Source organism: Heliconius melpomene, chromosome 11 (genome assembly GCF_056956725.1).
Source record: "Heliconius melpomene rosina isolate 202511_hmr_F chromosome 11, ASM5695672v1, whole genome shotgun sequence".
NCBI lineage: Eukaryota > Metazoa > Arthropoda > Insecta > Lepidoptera > Nymphalidae > Heliconius > Heliconius melpomene.
Genome location: NC_140399.1, coordinates 6,104,930 through 6,123,596, shown reverse-complemented (window position 1 = coordinate 6,123,596; position 18,667 = coordinate 6,104,930). Strand labels below are relative to the sequence as shown.

Here is an 18,667-nt window from a genome sequence, read left to right as displayed (position 1 = left end):
ATACGCTTTCTAAGTATTTTTCTTTCCTAAATGTGGAATAACACTTTAAAAATATCAAAAACATCTTGGATTTCAATAAAATGCTATAATATTGTTAATGCTATAGTATAATATATTTCAACTTTACTGCTTGATTCAATTATTTAAACCAACATATACGAGAACCATAGCACGAATAACGTGATTATATTTTATCCAACTTTTATAAAAAGTAAACGTGAAATTTTTAACTTCATTTCCTATTCGTTTTTTGTATTACCTAAATTTTATATCCGAATTATTCAAATGTATATTACCTTTCACTTTTTTTTCATGAGCTAACACTAAGCGCACTCTGCCTATTAAAACCCCACAACAAATAAATTAAATAGAAAACACGTGAACGAACATTCTCGATGCCAATTTGTATAAAAGAATTTAAATTTATGTAAAATGTTAATATCATTTGATTGATTACTTACATAATAAAATTAAATAACTCTACTGCTATAGGTATATTATAATAAAACGTGTCGTCTTCCCAAGTAATCACAACCAGTAATATATAAATAATTTATTTTTAACAAGATGAATACTACAAGTTTTCTTATAATTATGTGCATACCATGTTATGTGAATGCTATTATAATATTTAATATTTTCGTCTGATCTTTATGAAATTAGAAATAAGGATAAAAAAATCTCTTAAATTAAGATTCTGATTGTCTTCATCTTGTTATAGAAACCGTCGAAACTTCCTTCAATCAATATTAAGGTGGCTGAAACATTGAATGAATAATTAAGCATTTTTCATAAACAAAGACGGGAATCTAGCATATTTTTATCACATTGGTTTTGCTTCATTACAATATAGTATATATTATAATTCTTCTCTGTAATTACGCTGACTGTTCGTAAAAATCCAATTAAAAACCGTTGTAAAGTTTAAAAATTGCACGCGTACTTTCATCGCTGAGAAGCTAATTTATTATATATTTTGGAAATAAAAAAGATAGAGAAGTTGTGATATATTATATATTAAAATAAAAAGTTAATTAATTTCTTTATGAAAAGAAATGGTCGCAATCAATGATGATTACAACTGGAGTTAAAACTCTATAGTACCTGCAGCTATTAGATAAATAGAATATAAGATAATTATGAGAGTTTAAATAGAAATTAAACACATTTACAAGTATAATATTGTAATTAATTAAATTTATGGTAATGACTAGTGCTGTTTATAAATTAGTAACATTATGACAAATATTTAAAATTAATTTAAACTTATCATATTTTCTGAAGAAAACGTATTTGCGATACACACTATAAATATTAATATTTTTAACTGAAAAGATATCTTCATTACAAATTATGAATTATCTAGTTTACTAGTTTATTATTACTATTGGTTTATTACAAAAACCGACTACAAAACGTGTTTCTAAATGAAATAAATGCATACTTTATTGATATATTTTTTTGCTTCACTTTATATAACACTGGGTTAAGACACTCCTTTCCTACTAATTGCGGGACATAAAGTGAAGCAAAAAAATATATCAATAAAGTACTACCCCGCCGTGTGATACACCGTGAAGCGTGTGATACAGCGTGAAACGAAAAAGATACAAAAATCATCACATTTTACAGTCGGTTATTATGTTTTGGTTAAATACATTTTTATAATTTATGATTATTTAAATAAATTGTATTTAAAAGGTTAATAGCATGAATTATTTATATTTTAAACATTGTTATTAAGATATAATATTGTTTATTATTTGTTACAAGTACATTATTAATTGGAAAAAAAAATATTAACTAATAATAAGTTGCTTGATGAATAAAAAAATATTGTACAATTTGTATTACAATAAGAATTAATTTTTATTATTTATAATAGGAATAAATTATTGTAAATGAGAATGTATATTTGCCTATTATAAACAAGAATTAAAATTGAGTTTCTTGTTTATGGAAATACTACTATATGCAAAAATAACAGAAAATATTTTAATTATATAGTACTATTCGAAAATACATATATTGACGAAATTATATTAGTCTCAATAATTGTTTTCCTTGGTATCTCTTGAAAAAGACTAAAAATATTATTACATAAAGTACCAATTACAAATGATAATAAGCATAATTATAAAAACATGATATGAGATTTCTTTAATTTAATCAATTGAAATTTGTTACTTTAAAATTTTACTTCAATCAGTCTAAGCTATGTTACAAGTAGGATTCTAAAAGTTACTAAGTAAAAATCGCCGCTGCCATTTGTGACTGACAAATTAATATATAACATTTCTAAAAAAACTCTGTATTTAAAAATCCTTAATTTATTTTTTAGCATTGTCTCACATATAGTACAAAACGAAAACTTAAGAATGTAGAAATACTCCGTTCACCACTTTAGGTAAAAAATTTAAGAAATAGTCTGTTGAGTTACTTTAGGAGCGGAGTTCTACATCGCGATTTGTCTATCAAAATAGAGAGCTGAAAATAATTCTTTCCCCATTACTGTCTTCCCCCGACTGAGTTATTTCCCGATGTAAATGAAACTTTATAAAATTAACAATATTCGTTAAATTTGGTCTCTAACATATGAAGAACTAAAATAGGTAAGATTTTGAGATTCAGCTCTATAACATATTTCTCTCAACGAACTTGTGATAGTAGATAACTAAAGAATGAAAAATTTCACAGACAAATAGTAGAAAAATAAACTTATAATACTTTTACCGCAGACCACCTACACCAAACACCAGGGTTGAGAAATTTTAATTACAATTAACAATTAAATATTGACAATTGATAAATCGTTTTTTTAAATGGAAAAAGACAAGACAAACGAGTGAATGGATCATCTGATGTTAAGTGATTACCGCCACCTACGACCCTGTGTAACACCAGAGAAACTACAGGTGCGTTGCCGGCCTTTACTTTAAGTTTGTGCGGAATTCAGTCAATTATATTATAAGAGGTAACAATTATTTAAATACAATATAGGCATACACGAGCGCCATGGCGGTCATCCGGACGAGGTGCGGCAGGGTCGCGTGGAGGGGGGGTCAGCGGTCCCAGCGCTCGCGCACGCCCTCACGCGACAGCACGCGCGAATAGTGGAGCACGGGGAGCACCGCGCCACCCAGTACCACCGCGCCGAACGACGGCTTGTGTAGAAACCTGATGAAAATATTATAGCATATAGTACGTCAGTCACCCTAAAGTTGGGCCTGAACTGTAGAACGTTCAGAATGAAATTTTTGACCTTTGTACATTCAGAACTTTTTTTTTTGTTTTCAAGGCTCGCTTTGTTAATTTTTTTATACATTTTGTATCTTTAATTTAAAGTCACTCAATTTTTATAGGCATAGGTATAATTTTCATGTTAAATTATTTCTATTAGTTCTTAGTTTATTTTTATTTTGACATTGACATGTGCACACTGCGTCTGCAAACTATTGCAATAACATGACAAAAAAACTAAGACAACCTAATTTTAATTTACAATTTTTTTATAAAAAATTTATGCTATACCAATAAATAAAAATAATATTCAAACCTCACCAAGGCAACGATATGACGAACAAAGTGTATGAAAAGGAAAGAACCAAATTAGCCCACAATCTTGTACACCGCCTCAAGTTACTTGACACCCAGTGACACTGTAAAACTAAAAAAATATATATATAATTTTTATGATTTTCTTTTATTTTACATGATTTCTTTTTTATAATGATGCATATAGATATCTATTTCTGAGTATTTGTCCTATTTTAAAATAAATTACAGCGTACATACTGTGCTACAGCAATTTATAATTATCCAGCTTGGTAAACTAAATACTAATATAAGGAATACAAGTTGAATTTGTAGTTATCAAAATAAGCATTTAAGTTTTAACAGATACTTAAAAAAAAATAAACAATTATTTTATGAGACTGGCGTGGCACTAAGGCGACAAATGTGCGACTACTGTAAATTCGACAGTTGTGGTTTCGATTCCCAATTTGGGGGAATGAAATATGATTTGAAGCTATACACAAAATAATAATTTCAAATACTCACACAAAGTCAACCATTCAGGATGCAACGTCATGGCCGACGCAAACACTTGTACAAAGCCCAACATCCTATACTTCCATGTATGCGTATTAGCGTCTCGTTTTTCCAAATCATACAATTGCTGCAAATTATAAGAACCTTTTCTCATTAGAGACATCGGATCCGCTGTAGGAAAGTTTTGTGGACCGTACGGCTGAAGAACACCCCGTTCAACAATACCCACAGTTGTGTACTGTAATAATTTAAAAAAAAAAATCTAATTAAAAAAAAATAATGCCTTCTCTAAATAAGTATTATTCGAAATAAGTATATATCTTGTAATATTTTTATGAAGCTGCTGCTTAATTAAAAACAATCAGGAAATTGCATTTGAAAAATAGAAGTGCTTTGTAAACTATGCTTTTTAAATTCACAGACATTATGCATTTTTTTAAAGTAAATATGTTGTTGTTATTTATTTTTTTTGTCTAATTTGGATTCTATATTAAAAAAATTAAAGTTCAGGTTCACTAAAAACTCGATTATGTAAATTGATTTGTGAAACTAGAGTCCTTTACAAGAGTTCTTATTTACCTCACTGCATATACAGTGTGTTATATTTAATTAAAAATAACAAAAACAAATTGAATTACTGTTAGGTTTTTCAAATTTAAGATAGATTTATCTTCTTTTTTAGAATAACACAGGTGTGTGGAGTTAAAAATATTGTGTAAAATTAATTTCTAATAATTAAGTTAAGACACAAGGGAAAATATAAAAATGAAAGTATATTTTAAAAAAGCCATCACATTTATCAAGCTTTAAAACGATATAAAAAAAACATAAAATGATATAAATGCTAAAATTAAAAACAAAGAAAATTGTCTGCTTTCAAAATGCATTCCAAAAAGAGCATCAACTTTAAAATACACCTTTGGTATTACCAAATGCATATAACCAAAACATAAGTACAGATATAAAATATAAAGTATACCAATGCTAATCCAGGGTAAGAGGATACATTGTATTAAAAAAAGTCATTGGGTAGGTACAAATTTCGCTAGTTTCGATTTAAAGTCGCAATAAGTTGACTTACAATGTCATCCTCCCGTCCCGCATAAGAGAAATGAATTCGAAGATCACCTATTTCATGTTCCAGTGCACTGTTCCCATGGTAATAAAAACCTGAGTGTAATTTTATATCACTTCTGTCGGGTCTTGTGTCTGACCAAATTTCATAATAATCATTTACTTTTCTCTTTACATCCAAACCTAAAATAAACAGACAGTGTTAAATTAATGATGCCAATCCACAACTTTCTACATACCTACAGCTTCTGCACAACAATGGTCTTAAACCAATGATTCATAACTAAAAAAATAAATAATTCATACTATGTTACCTAAATACATCCATCCAATTTTAACATTTTCTGCAACATGAGTTTCACTGAACATTGGCATAGATGTTGGGTTGTGATGACCAGGTCTAATGTAAAACAATGCAGAATCTACCACATAGTCTCTCCAGTCTTTGTGGTACCAATAAGTCTTCTGAGATTCTTCTACTGGTTCACTCACAAAATTTTCTGTCTCACTGTGTATTGGAAAAATATAATAAGAGCACCTTTATGTTATATCCTGCATATAGTTGGGTATATGCAGTATATGGTATAAAATTCTCCATTCTCCATAGTGGGGTACTCCTAAATATCAAAATATGATATGTGAAGTGGTGAAACTCATTGTTGTGCCTTGGTTTCTTTTGTTTTTGAGAAAATGAAAATATTCATTCCCCTGAATATGAAGTGGATCTACACCTGTTGTAATGACAGTCAGATGCTGTACCACTGCCCCTCAAAGGAATGCAAAAATAAAAAATATTGCCAGTATATAAAATCTATCTGTTATAACCTACAGCATTAATTAGAAAATATTGGAAAAAAATATTGTTACTTGATTAAAAATAAAATAAAGCATAGTTATAAATGTAAGATCATGTTGCTTACGTAGTTTCTTCAATCCATTGATACATTTGAACTCTCTTTCTCAATTTGACAGCTTGCACATGTATATTATAATCCGGTTCAGAAATAGGCTCTTGAATCCTAAGTGGTCCTACAATATGCACAACTTTTCCTTCATATCTATTAGCTTCATCGCCTGTATGTACATCAATACTTTCTGCTACAGAAACTAATTCTTCTAACATAAGATTGCTTTGTATTGTTTGGCACTGCAATAAAATATTATTTACATACATATTTGAAATATCATAGTATGCAATGCATACATGCATGCATATCATAGTATGAATATGCATGCAAATATTAAAGTGTGAGATACTTACTTCTGACCATATCAAGAAATAAGTAACCCCAGAGAATAAAATAAGGCTAAGTAGTGTAGTTAACCAAGTTTCTTTAAACTGATCCAAAACTGTTCTCCTATCCATCTGTATTGTAAACAAAATTCATAATGTAGAATTTTATTTTAAGAAACTAATTGTTTATTTTTAATTTAAGCAAATAAATTACTTTAAATGTAAAATAATATTCATACAGTTAAAGTCGAAATACGCCGGTATATTTCTACTGAAACCTTTTTTTGTGGGTTCTTATTAGTTTTCACATTTAATCACATATTCGTATTCGCAAAATGTCGAAATGGTTCTGTAATTAATAATTTAAAGGAAATTTGGTAAATAGAGTTGAAAAGTAAAAAGTTTATAATTTGTTTTACAATAATTTAACAACTGACATTTATCCCAAACTAAAAGTTAAATTCTTGGTTCCACAGATCAATAATAGAATTCCAGAGATAATAACAAAGTTAACAAATATATTTATTAGCAAATAAATTCATATTTTTTCTAAATGTGTATTTAATTTAAAATTTTTATTCTTTGCCATTAAGTTAACAAAGTAGAATTAATTACATCTGAAAGTGTTAGAGAGGGTAGGAGAGAAAAGTACTTTAGACAATTCATAAATTTTAAAGTTATTTAAATTAATTAAAATAAAACATTAATATATAAAACTTTAATCTAAAAGTTTTTCTAACTATTACTATTACTGAATGTTTTTTCAGCGTGCCTACCTAAAAGCCATAAACAAAAACAATTTGACATTTGTACTATTTTGTAAATAAACACTTATTAATTTATAGAAAAATAAATAAGGTTATCAATAATTGCATATTGCATTAGGCTATTTATAAAATAATATTATACAATGTGTGTTTAATTAATAGACTAAATATGTTTTAGTATTTGATATAATTTAAATACATAATGTATTTTAAAATATTCGTGAAGCTTTCAAAGAAACCATTGTATTTGCAACTATATCTGTACCCACAGATATTTAGGCAAAATCGAAAGTTTTACCACAATTTACCTTTTTTTAATTTATATAAAAATGTCATAGGTATGTATGCCAGCAAATTTTAGTAATAATTATGGAATTAATATTTGAGATTTTAGGCATTATTGAACAATATTATAACTAGTTAGCTCAGAACTCTAAATATAAATCAAATTAAGATTTTAAATATATAAAATTTATATTACGGTTTTATTATAATATAGTATTTAAATAATAATTTCCAATATTTTATTTCTAAAATTATTCAGCTCTCACTAATTAATGTTTTATAAGAAGGTTTAGTTCAATGTCTAAATTCTTTAACAAGTATGTATATTCCCTCAAATAATATTGTGATATCTGTTTAACATACAATTTAACACTATTATAGGTGAACCAATAACAGAAAATTATGCAGCTGATCTGAAGAAAAAACATCCTAAAATTTATAACTTAAGTTCAGAACAATTACAAAACACTGTACAAATATTACGAAAATTCGGAATAAATGCAGAAGATGCATGCTTAAATCCACATATTTTTTGTATGAACCCTATAACTATGGATAATTATGGTGAAATTTTACGAGAATGTAACTTTGCAATTATACAACCAAAGCATATTATAAGGTATTCATATTCAATACTATTCAAATGTATGCTGTATTTGAATAAATTTTAATTTGAAATTTCAGCTAGTGCTTGGAGTTCCTCTTGGAATGCTAAAAAATGTCTTCTCTGTAATTTTATATTTTTTGATTAAAAATTGAATTATCACCTTTTTAGATACCATACTTTGGTTAAATCAAGAACAATATCTCAATTAAAAAATGAAGGCCTTCTGAAAAGTGATCTTAGTTTAGAACAATTGTTATATGACTGCTTCAATGACTGGCCAAGAGAATATATTACTTTTTTGAACTTCCCGGATGGAAATACAAATATTTGTAAGTATATAAATATGTAAGTAAGAATTTGTATTTTAATGAATTACTTGAAATTCATTGCATTAATTTATAAAATATTTTATACTATGCTGTTATTTCTAGTGACGGTAAGATTGAGCCTCATAGAGAGATATTTGCAGTGGAAATTTTCAATAACAAGCAAACAATTTAAAGATTATTGTAAGAATTATTTGCCTTTAAAACATAGACCCATGTGTGATATACAGGAATCATTACATATTGCCTTAAATGATATTAAATTTAATGAAGAGACTATAACAAAAAATGGGTTCATCATATCATCAGATCCAACTAATACTAAACTTATATTGGAAAATGTTACTACTTTAGCTGAATTAGATATCAGAGACGCTATAAAAAAAGAACCAGCCATTTTAAAAAATAATTATCAATCACTTTTAGAAATAAAGGAGATACTTGAGGTAACTACTAGATTTGATTTGAACTGTTTTTAAAAGAGAATGACGCTACTAATCTGTAAAACTGAAACAAACAAAACAAATCGTAATTTAAAAAAATAGTGAAATTGTTGTTCATAATCTTGATCTAGTTGCTGAATGCATGTGGACTATAAAGGTTGTGGGTTATATTCCCACTGTAGGAAATGAATAATTTAACATTATTCTTATTCCTTGCTCTGGTAAGAAGACATATTGTGGCATTGTGTCCTGCGATTCAAAACGCAATATCTTAACATTAGGTTCCCTCTGCCTACTCTGCTATATACAGTGTGAAAAAATCAAGTTGCTCATTTAACCTTAATGTAAACATATAAAAAAAATTCACCAATTTAAGGTACAGAAGTGACATTTTTTCCCCTTATTTTTTATATATCAATTTAAGCTCACTTAATTTTTTTCTAGCAATATAATATTTCAAATGAAGCCCAAAGATTAAATTTTAAAGTATATTGTATGCGGCCGCAAACAGTTCGTGCCAGATTAGAACATCTTGTTAATCTAAAGGAGTATCAGGTGTTGGCTTCTAATCCTAGAGTAAGTATTTGAACGCCGCCACCGCCACACAATATTTGAAATATGAAATTTTTGCCTGAAAAATAGATTTTGACGTCAGTGTAGAAACTAGCTGATAAATTTCATTAAACTATTTTATCTGGATGGTCTGTAATCAAAAATTCCAAATGGTATTTTTAATCTTATGAACTTAAAATTATTTATTTATTATATATTTTTTTGATGATGGTAGTTTTATGTCATTGTGATTGTATGTGTTTGTAAGTTCAGTTTTTCATCTATACCACAGTGGTTTAGCTTTGAAAAATATTAAAACATTTTTTTTATTTATGTGCATTAAAGTAGATTCAAGATGATGATATTACATATTTTATACAAGTATATTATAATCTATATTAACTTGCAGGTATTATATATGGTCGTGCATGAAAAGAAAATGATGACGCGTATAGCGAGAATACAGTCAGCAAGAAAACAATGTTTCAGTCTAAACCATTTGGTGTCCTCAGTGAAAGTATTTAATACGTAAGTACCTATTCAAAATTCTTATGTGTTTTTTTTGTTTCACGCTTTCCAATCTCGATAGCCAAAGAAAATCAAGAAAGTATTCTTATACGCTTTTTGCATCTTATTTATATTATTAGGATAATAATAATTATTAATAGACGACTGTCGGCAAATATTTTATATTTTCATTTCCTCGCTCTAGTAACGAGACAAAACGCGGCGTTGAGTTTCAACACGCTGTGCCTCGAGGATTCGGTTCGGTCTTAACGAGAACGGAGTGTCTTAACACTAGGTTCCCAAGTCCCCTCTGCCTACCCTGCTAAGTGCGGCGTGTGTGTGCCCTATACAGCGCTGAAACTAAAATAAATTATTAAATAATACTATTATTGTTTATTTTTAATTATATTATTAGTTAAATATTTTTTACAGATACATTAACAATTTCGGTAACAGGGCGTGTGGTCGTGACATTGCTATACTCATTAGTTCTTCACTTCATACAAAGGGAATATCAAATAAATCTGTCTTAGATAAGCTAAAGCGACACAAGTATTGGCTCCATACAGCGTTAAATGTCATCGGAGAGAACTTAAACTTTTTGAAAAAGGAATTTAAAGATGACGTCATATTTAATAACTGTCAAATATTATTATATCCCTTGTAAGTAAAAATTATAAAAAAGAGCTATCCATTAATTACGTCACATGTTAAGAGGTGAGGGCGTCGACGAAGTGGGACTGTGTGAGAAGGGGGGAGAGGAGTACTAAATTTTGTGATTATGTCACAACTGACTAAAATATATATATATATATATATATATATTGATTGAAAATATTTATAATAACGTAATTATTAGTATCATCCATTTCAAAAATCTCTAAATTCAAATATATAAATATTAAATCTTATTTACAGCCGCCCCTATTACATTTTAATTACATTAATAAATTAAATTTTTATTTTCAGATTTGAATTAGAAAATTATATAAATATACTACTAAAAGTAAGAAAAAGTGGTACATTCACAGAAACTAGCAACATTGAATTGGACACAACATACAAAAACTTGAACTGTAGTCTTTTGACAGACAATCAAATACTGAGCTTAGTTTTATATGAAATAGAGAAAAAATATCATTTCAGTGGAGATGGTGTGTGGAGCAAAACGGATTGCAAATATGCACAAACTCAAGTCAAACAAAATGTTAATTAAATTAATATTCATAGTAATAATTTTAGTTTAATCTCATTATTTGAGGCCTACCTGGCACAAGCCTGCGATTGTAAACTCGACAGGTTGTGAGTTCGATTTCCACTCGGAGCAATTAACTATTTAATATTTTTATTTCCGCGCTCTGGTAACGAGGCAAAGCGTAGCGTTGTGTTTCTGCCTACCCTGCTATTTGCGTGATACAGCGTAAAGCTTGAAATAATATATCTCATTATTTTCAGTAATCTGTGTCATAACATAAATAAAAAAAATTACATGTAGCTTATTTATTAAGCTTATTTATTAAGCATCTTTTGCAAGATACAGATTCAACTCAAGGATTTCACGTCATTCTCTTGTTCATTTATCTTTAAGCATAAATTAATTGTTGCTATTTACATTGTGCCTTATTACCTTATATTAATATTATTTAAAATGAAAAATGTAATTTCATAAACTTTTAAAAAATATATAAAACTGTTAATTTAACGCTTTTTGAATCTACACACCTACCTTTTGTCACACTCAAAATAAGTAATTTAAAACAGCAACAACAGCATCTGACTGTAGGCGAAATTGTTGTGAATTCGAAATGAAAATGAGCAGGGTTGACTTCTGCCACTTAACATGCAATGTCTAATTTGTGGAGAAACTCGAGAACGATACTTCTTATGACAAGCGTCTCTCCGACTACTTTGCTTCACGCCTCGTGAAGATATTTGCGAGAGGAGAGTCTATTTATGTTTACAAAGAAACGAGGAAACGAAAATATTTAATATATATATATATATACATAACTAGCGGCCCGCTCGCGGTTTCACCCGCGTGAACTATGTTATTATCAATTTCTGTCTCCATGACTACGTCCTAGTGACGTCTATGCAAAATTTGAGACTCCTAGCATTTGTAGTAACGAAGTTTCATACAAACTTTCGACCCTAAAAACAACCCCTTAGAAATCGAATATTGCAAATTCCCGTCTTAGTGAGCACCTACGTCCTATAAGTAACTCCTATGCAAAAATTTGAGATTCCTAGCACATGTAGTTTCTGAGATTTCGTGATGAGTGAGTGACCTTTCGATTTTTTATATATAGATAAGTAGATTAAGATTATGTATTCACCAGAAGAGAATTTGGGAACACTGTTATTTTTACAACCAATGAGTAATTTGAAAAAGTTTATTCCTTTTTTGTTTTTTCTTTCTAAATTTTACGTAATGAGATGATAATATTTTTTTGTAAATATATAAAATAAGACAAACGGATAAAAGGCTTGTAAATAAAAGATACTCGTAAGCACATTTTGTTATTAATCTCCAAAATTTACTAACCTACAATATTGCTTTAAAAACTTAACGTACAAAATTTCATGCGACATCTTATTCTATACTTAATTATTTAATAATATAATGAATATAAAAAGTTTTCATTTATTTTAGTATATTTGAAGCAAATACCCTGAATTCTGAAGAGAACATTTCTTAGAACAAAAATTGTGAAGCAATTTCTATTATGAAAAGAATGTAATAAAAAAAAATATAGCAATACACGAGTAGTATTTTTAATTTTTTTTTACAAAATTATATATTATCTGAGAAAGTATTTTTTTTACTACTTGCAACAATACTATAATAAACATCATAATTTAACTGTAAATATTAAATGGTATATTTTGCTAAAAAATAGTACTTATTCATCTACAGTAATTTAATAATATTTCTGATATTGTTACATAATATTTGGCACACGATTCACGGTTCATAAGTCTAGTAACCTATAAGAAATTATCTTTCTAAGCAGAGATTTTTTTATAAATTTCACAGCTTAATTCTATGAATAATCGTATGATACTTGTACAATATTTTACAGAGTTATAACTAACACTATAATTTTATAATATAAATGCTATTTGTGCTTTTATTTTTAAAGTATTTAACCACCAAAAGCACTTAAGTTTAACTTAGTAATATCTGCTTACTTTCTATGTTGGGTTCAACCCGTAGCAAATAATAAACAAGATGCAAAAATATATTATTCTAAATTCAGAAAAGTAAGGCACAAGGAATGCTCGAGTAAAAATGCCAAATTCAATACATTTAATATGTACCTGTAACATAAATTAATATCATTTGGCAGTTTTCTATAACTAATTGGATGTATTTTAATTATTAGATAGGTATATTATCTAGGATAATTTATTATTTATATACATATACATAGTAAATAGTAAAAAATAAAATTTATATATACATAGTCAAAAACCTACAAAATATCTTAAATTTCTATTTTATATTTTTAAAAAAATTGTATCTACTTTTATTAGAAAGAATATATTTTTTTTAATTTTAAAATGTATTTAAAATAGGTAATGAATTAGCAACAATGCTTTACGCGTGGTCAGGCGCAACAACCTGCGACCTGTTAAGTTATCAAAATTAAGTGTTATTTTTATAACTTAGGCCTTTCTTTAAATATATCGTCGGCTCAAAATACTCCTTCTCGAAATTGATCTACGCGCTACGATAATTTCGAAAAGGAGTATTTCAATTCAAAAAAGGGGGCAGCGACGTATATGGCTGACCGGGGCTTGGTTCCATTTTGACTACAACTGGTTGTGTAATATCAGAGTGGCGATCCATCTCATAGTGCTTCTCATGCTGGACCATACCACATTTGTCATAGTCTTCAGGTGGTGCGGCGTACCTAGGCGGTTCCTCTTGCAAGGCACACGAAGAATATTTATCCTCGTGTTCGTGAGTCCTATATTCCAATTTATCATCATGCCCATGTGTCTCCATTTGAGGAGAATGAGCAGCTATCATAGGATAGTCCCTTACGCCAAGGGGAGGTGGGCTACCTTCACCGTATTCGTAAGAGTGACGCGGTGCAAACATTTGGCCATCATGTCCATTGAGCACCGTCGTATAAGAATATGCCGGTTGAGTGTTAAATCCTGGGTAACCGCTACTGCCAGATGACAATAAATGGTGTGATGAAAGCTCATATGAATGTTGGTATGACCATGAGTCTGCTGGAGCTGGTAATCCATTTTGAGGGAATGCAGGCAAGTTGCCTCCGATACCAGAAAATCCACCACCCAACGTTGTAGAACTCGGTGAGCTGGAACCGATGTAACCAGTCTTTCTTGGAGGTTCACGTTTACGCCACTTTGCTCTTCTATTTTGGAACCATACCTATTTTAAAATAAAATAAATATATAATTTAGGAAATATCATTTTTAAGAATAAAGTTTATCAATAACTGTATATAAGTATATGATGCATATAATAAATACCATGTAGGTACCTCATAAGTAAGAAATAAGTACTTATATAGGTGTTTTATATTTTTGTATTATATTTACCATACATATATGTACTTGTATATTATATCATTACTATATCGATTACTTATCAGACAGTTTAAATAAAACTAACCTGGACTCTTGATTCAGATAAATTTAGTTTCAGAGCTAGTTCTTCTCTCGCAAACACGTCGGGATACGGGGCGCGTTCGAACGCCCGCTCGAGCTCTTCTAATTGATAAGCGGTGAACGTTGTCCTATTAACAAAACAATAGAAAAATATTTAAAAAAGAAAGAATGATTAAGTACTGTCAACAATTAATTGAAAAATCATGAATAAATAAAATTGTTATCATCCCGGGGTGCATTCAACATCTGACGCGTGCAATATGGCTGCGGGCACGCGCGGAAATTGATTGAGCGTGAAACTAAATTCACCCCTGTTGCGTGAGAGCACCGAGCTCCTCTAGTTGTTGCCCAATTGACGGCACTTTTGATGTTGTACTGGAATGCCGTTAATTTAATTTGTTTGTAAATTTAAAAATATTGAAAGTATTTTACGATATTGTTAAGACAATCTATTCCCTACTTTCCGCTGAATTTTTCCAGGCATTGTCTGTTGAGTGGCCAGAACTCAACACCAGGTTTTTTGCTTTCTTTCCAGAGCGAAGAAGTGAAAATATTAATAAGTAATTATTCATTCCCTCGAGTAGAGATCAAACCCACAACCCCTTGTGATTTAGGATTTCTTTACATTCAAAAATTTTTAATATTTTTCCCTTATCGTGTCTAGAGATTCGTGTGTGATAAAGCAATTGGCGCCCTGCAGCGATACGGGTAATTATGATGATGGAACATTATTGAAAGAAGCTTACGACGTCAGTCATTTTTTTTCCAGTTGATTTGTCCTATTTTTGTAGTATTGAAATAATATATAATTTTACTTAAAGAAAGACATAAAAATGAAGTAAATAGGTAGATATAACTGTCCTTTTTAAGTGAAATACTTTCAGCAGTGTTCGAATATTAAAAAAAGGATAGTATATATATAATAATAAGCTATCACAGGATAGACATGAAGGCTTAGTTTATTTTTTTCCTCTACCATTTTCAGAGAATAAATCCTTAAGTCAATATTTATAAATCGTTCTCAAGTCTGAGATGGCTCTTGAGATGCCGTTTTCATTCAGAGATATGTAATTTATGAGCAGTTGATAAAGACGGCCCAAAGTGAGAAATCTATACACTTGTCGCTACTACCAAAAGCTTCCGTGTGATTACATAAAAAAAAAAAATTTAATGGCCTGAATTAATACAAAATATTAATTAATTTTCTATATACCTACTTTAAACTTACATTTAAACAATATCATGTCAGATATAAGTACCATCTGTCATTGATATCGCACGTTATGTAAAATCATCCTATTAGTTATGCAGGAGGGTGAGTGTATCGGAAGGCACAAAAATTAATTTGTAATATTTACTTTTCAAATTAGCTTTTACTGTTACGTTAAAAATTAAAAAAATAATATTTATACGTATTATTTGAATTATTCACATAAGTATTATATTCAAGTCGTAGCACTTTGTAGTCGCTTTTTCGTAGTGCCTCATGTCAAAGATATCTTTGCAACTTTAGCCGGCTAGCCTAGCTAATAAACCTATTAATCTGAGTTACGTACCTTGTTTTCTTTTTCTTGATGCCATTATTTTCGCTTTTTTTCTTGTCACTTTTTTTTGAAGTTGAAGGAGGAGGCGGTGGTGGTGGATGCTGAACATGAGCTGTAGGAACCGTCTCAACCGCCTGCAACAGCAACGGCTCCTCCTTGCGCTTTTGTTCGTTGCCAGCGTAGACCGGCAGATCTTCGCGATACTGCAGCTCACCACCAGCGCCAACTACCACTTGCACCTGCCGATCCTTGCTGAACTCGCTGAACATATGGTCTTCAAAGGTCGGCTGGTCCATAGCTCCGCTGCCCTCAAAGGCGCACTCGTAACGAGGCCCAGCACCACCGGTGCTGTCCCCGCACACGTACATGTAGCCGTCGGTGGCAGGCGGGTGCACGCCCGCTACCTCCGCGCCAACCTCGCTGGGCTCCGTCGCGGCCGCCTGCCTGCCGCTGCCTCGGACTCTGGGCTCGATGAGCCCGGTTCACGATTGAATTATCGACTCAGATATTAAACAATTGAAGCTCATTTAGTTCAGTACGCGGGATCGACGCTCGCGCCGTTCGTTTCGTCGTGTCCGTCCTGGTTAAATGGCTTTAATCAACTTTAACGAACTAACCGAATTTGCTTTGCGGTTGGTCAATTTATATTACCATAATACGACGCTCGAACGAGGACGAGAGCCAATGAGTGAGCTGACTGAGCTCGACGGACGTGCGTACCAGAATGCTATTATATTTCGTAGTAGATGAGCCGAAGTGAGATATTAGAGCGGGCGAGGCGGGCGTTTAGGACGATAGCGCAACACGGAGAGGGAGCCAATGGCGTCGCTCCGCGGCCACACCCCCGGTGCTGGTCCCGGAGTCGTCTCCCTCGAGGCGGCGCGACGTGTGGCGCGAGCTGCGGGCGCTGTCCCAGCTCACGCTTACAACTAACGCATCATGCGGGATTCCCACAAACTTCACCGAGATGTTGTTTGTTTCAATAGTATTGTAGGGTGTAAACGCCCACATCATTACTTTTGAAAGTCCATGGTTTTTATTATAAATCCGTATCAACAGCACTCACATGTCCATTTCATGATTTATAGCCGTGGGAAAAATGTATTATGATATATTTAATTTGTCTTTAAAAATATTTGTAAGAGAACATAATAAAACGATACGTTTTGAATTTACAAAGTACACTGTTCATTTATTCATGCAAAAATACGACGAGAATAGTGATAGAGTCCTCGCCGGCGACAAGTTACGCACCAACTGATGCCGCCGATCAGCTCTGCGATCGCTTAATTATTAATTAACAGTTATTGTAGAGGATTATTAATAAAACATTTGCCCTGACTATTGGCACTTAGATTAACGTTGAGGGAGTAATGGCGCATTTCAACAATTTCGGTTGTTATTTAATTGAAGTCAATTTAGATGATCAGAGTCTATTTAGGTTGGTGCTGGCACTCGCCAGCGGGATCTCTCCTTCATTGGGCTCATTGGTGACTTTCAGACAACACGAATTGCACTCATCGATGCACTTTTGAGCGCATTTGCACTGATTACGTCTTATAAAAGTGGTGGTGGGTGGTGAAGTTAACGTAACATTAAAGACAGCTATAGTAAACATTCGCGTGTTGAGTGATTTCTTAAATAACGTGAATAAGCATCGCGAAGTGACGAAGTACTGTGTAATAGATTTCAGTCTTATAAGCCTAATATAAACATGTGAGGTGCAGTTAATAGTGAAAGACGACGTATGCGCTGAAATACACAGACGTACATAGCTCAGATATGCTAACATATGTAAAGTGAGTATTAACTTAATTTATTTCGCCTATGGTAGAGTCTTCAATTGATAAATCCTTTTTAGTTATATTTTAATCGCATTTTAGTAATGATATATTAGATTTTAACTTCTAAAATATTTATAGTACGTAAGTACTTTTGTATTTGCATGATATTTATAACAATAAAAAATTTCGACTTTCGACTACTAAAAAGTTTATAGTAAAGCGTATAAACTTCCCATTTTATATATACAATATACCTAAGTCATTAATAAGTATCTATAGATATTGTAGATATAAAAGTGACTGGTAGCTTAGGCACAAAACTTTTATCCTCATTTGCCTGTATAGATATAAAATGTACTCACTGTAGCATCGGAGTCGAAGAGGTCTCTCGTTCTCGTAGCAACGCAATTTTCTATTGTTCACGTTTCCGTTCTACATTCATATTTCATATTCAAATGTGTAGGTATGTTAAATAACACTTTGTGATTTAGATAGATAATAAATAGATATTTGTATAGTAGACTAGCTCGCCCGCGGCTTCGTCTGTGTGAACTACGTTATTATTAATTTCTGTCTCCATGAGTACCTACGTCCTATAAGTGACGTCCATGTAAAATTTGGGACTCCTAGCATTTGTAGTAACGAAGTTTCATACAAACTTTCAACCCCAAAAACAACCCCTTATACGTCGAATATTACAAATTCCCGTCTTAGTCCTATAAATACTCCTTCTATGCAAAATTTGAGATTCCTAGCACATGTAGATTCTGAGATTTCGTGACGAGTGAGTGACCTTTCAATTTTATATACATATATATAAATTAAATATATTCATCTATATTAG

The 18,667-nt window shown here is 30.9% G+C and overlaps 3 protein-coding genes across 4 annotated transcripts; 1 reads left to right on the top strand and 2 right to left on the bottom strand.

The window, feature by feature from the left end:
• Window positions 1-1,167: 1,167 nt before the first annotated feature.
• On the bottom strand, window positions 1,168-6,822 carry Tmem43 (Transmembrane protein 43). 2 transcript variants are annotated; one of them, XM_085192978.1, is made up of 8 exons: window positions 6,601-6,822; window positions 6,389-6,493; window positions 6,048-6,274; window positions 5,442-5,635; window positions 5,135-5,310; window positions 4,063-4,291; window positions 3,562-3,667; window positions 1,168-3,177 (listed from the first exon to the last, which is right to left on the bottom strand). In XM_085192978.1, exons 2-8 carry the CDS (start codon window positions 6,491-6,493, stop codon window positions 3,063-3,065), a joined length of 1,152 nt encoding a protein of 383 aa, XP_085049104.1. In that variant the 5' UTR covers window positions 6,601-6,822; the 3' UTR covers window positions 1,168-3,062. The 2 variants fall into 2 exon arrangements, with proteins under 2 accessions (XP_085049104.1, XP_085049105.1); XM_085192979.1 differs by having other exon boundaries at window positions 6,576-6,717.
• Window positions 6,823-7,160: 338 nt separating this feature from the next.
• Window positions 7,161-11,550, top strand: LOC146534605 (transcription termination factor 5, mitochondrial-like). Its single transcript, XM_085192462.1, has 8 exons — window positions 7,161-7,466; window positions 7,795-8,032; window positions 8,189-8,349; window positions 8,452-8,792; window positions 9,234-9,365; window positions 9,751-9,869; window positions 10,281-10,511; window positions 10,818-11,550. The coding sequence occupies exons 1-8, from the start codon at window positions 7,331-7,333 to the stop codon at window positions 11,062-11,064; spliced, it is 1,605 nt and encodes a 534-aa protein (XP_085048588.1). The 5' UTR covers window positions 7,161-7,330; the 3' UTR covers window positions 11,065-11,550.
• An 805-nt stretch (window positions 11,551-12,355) lies between these two features.
• On the bottom strand, window positions 12,356-16,544 carry repo (homeobox domain-containing protein reversed polarity). The gene is made up of 3 exons (XM_085192463.1): window positions 16,052-16,544; window positions 14,500-14,623; window positions 12,356-14,256 (listed from the first exon to the last, which is right to left on the bottom strand). The coding sequence occupies exons 1-3, from the start codon at window positions 16,405-16,407 to the stop codon at window positions 13,606-13,608; spliced, it is 1,131 nt and encodes a 376-aa protein (XP_085048589.1). The 5' UTR covers window positions 16,408-16,544; the 3' UTR covers window positions 12,356-13,605.
• Between the last annotated feature and the right edge of the window lie 2,123 nt (window positions 16,545-18,667).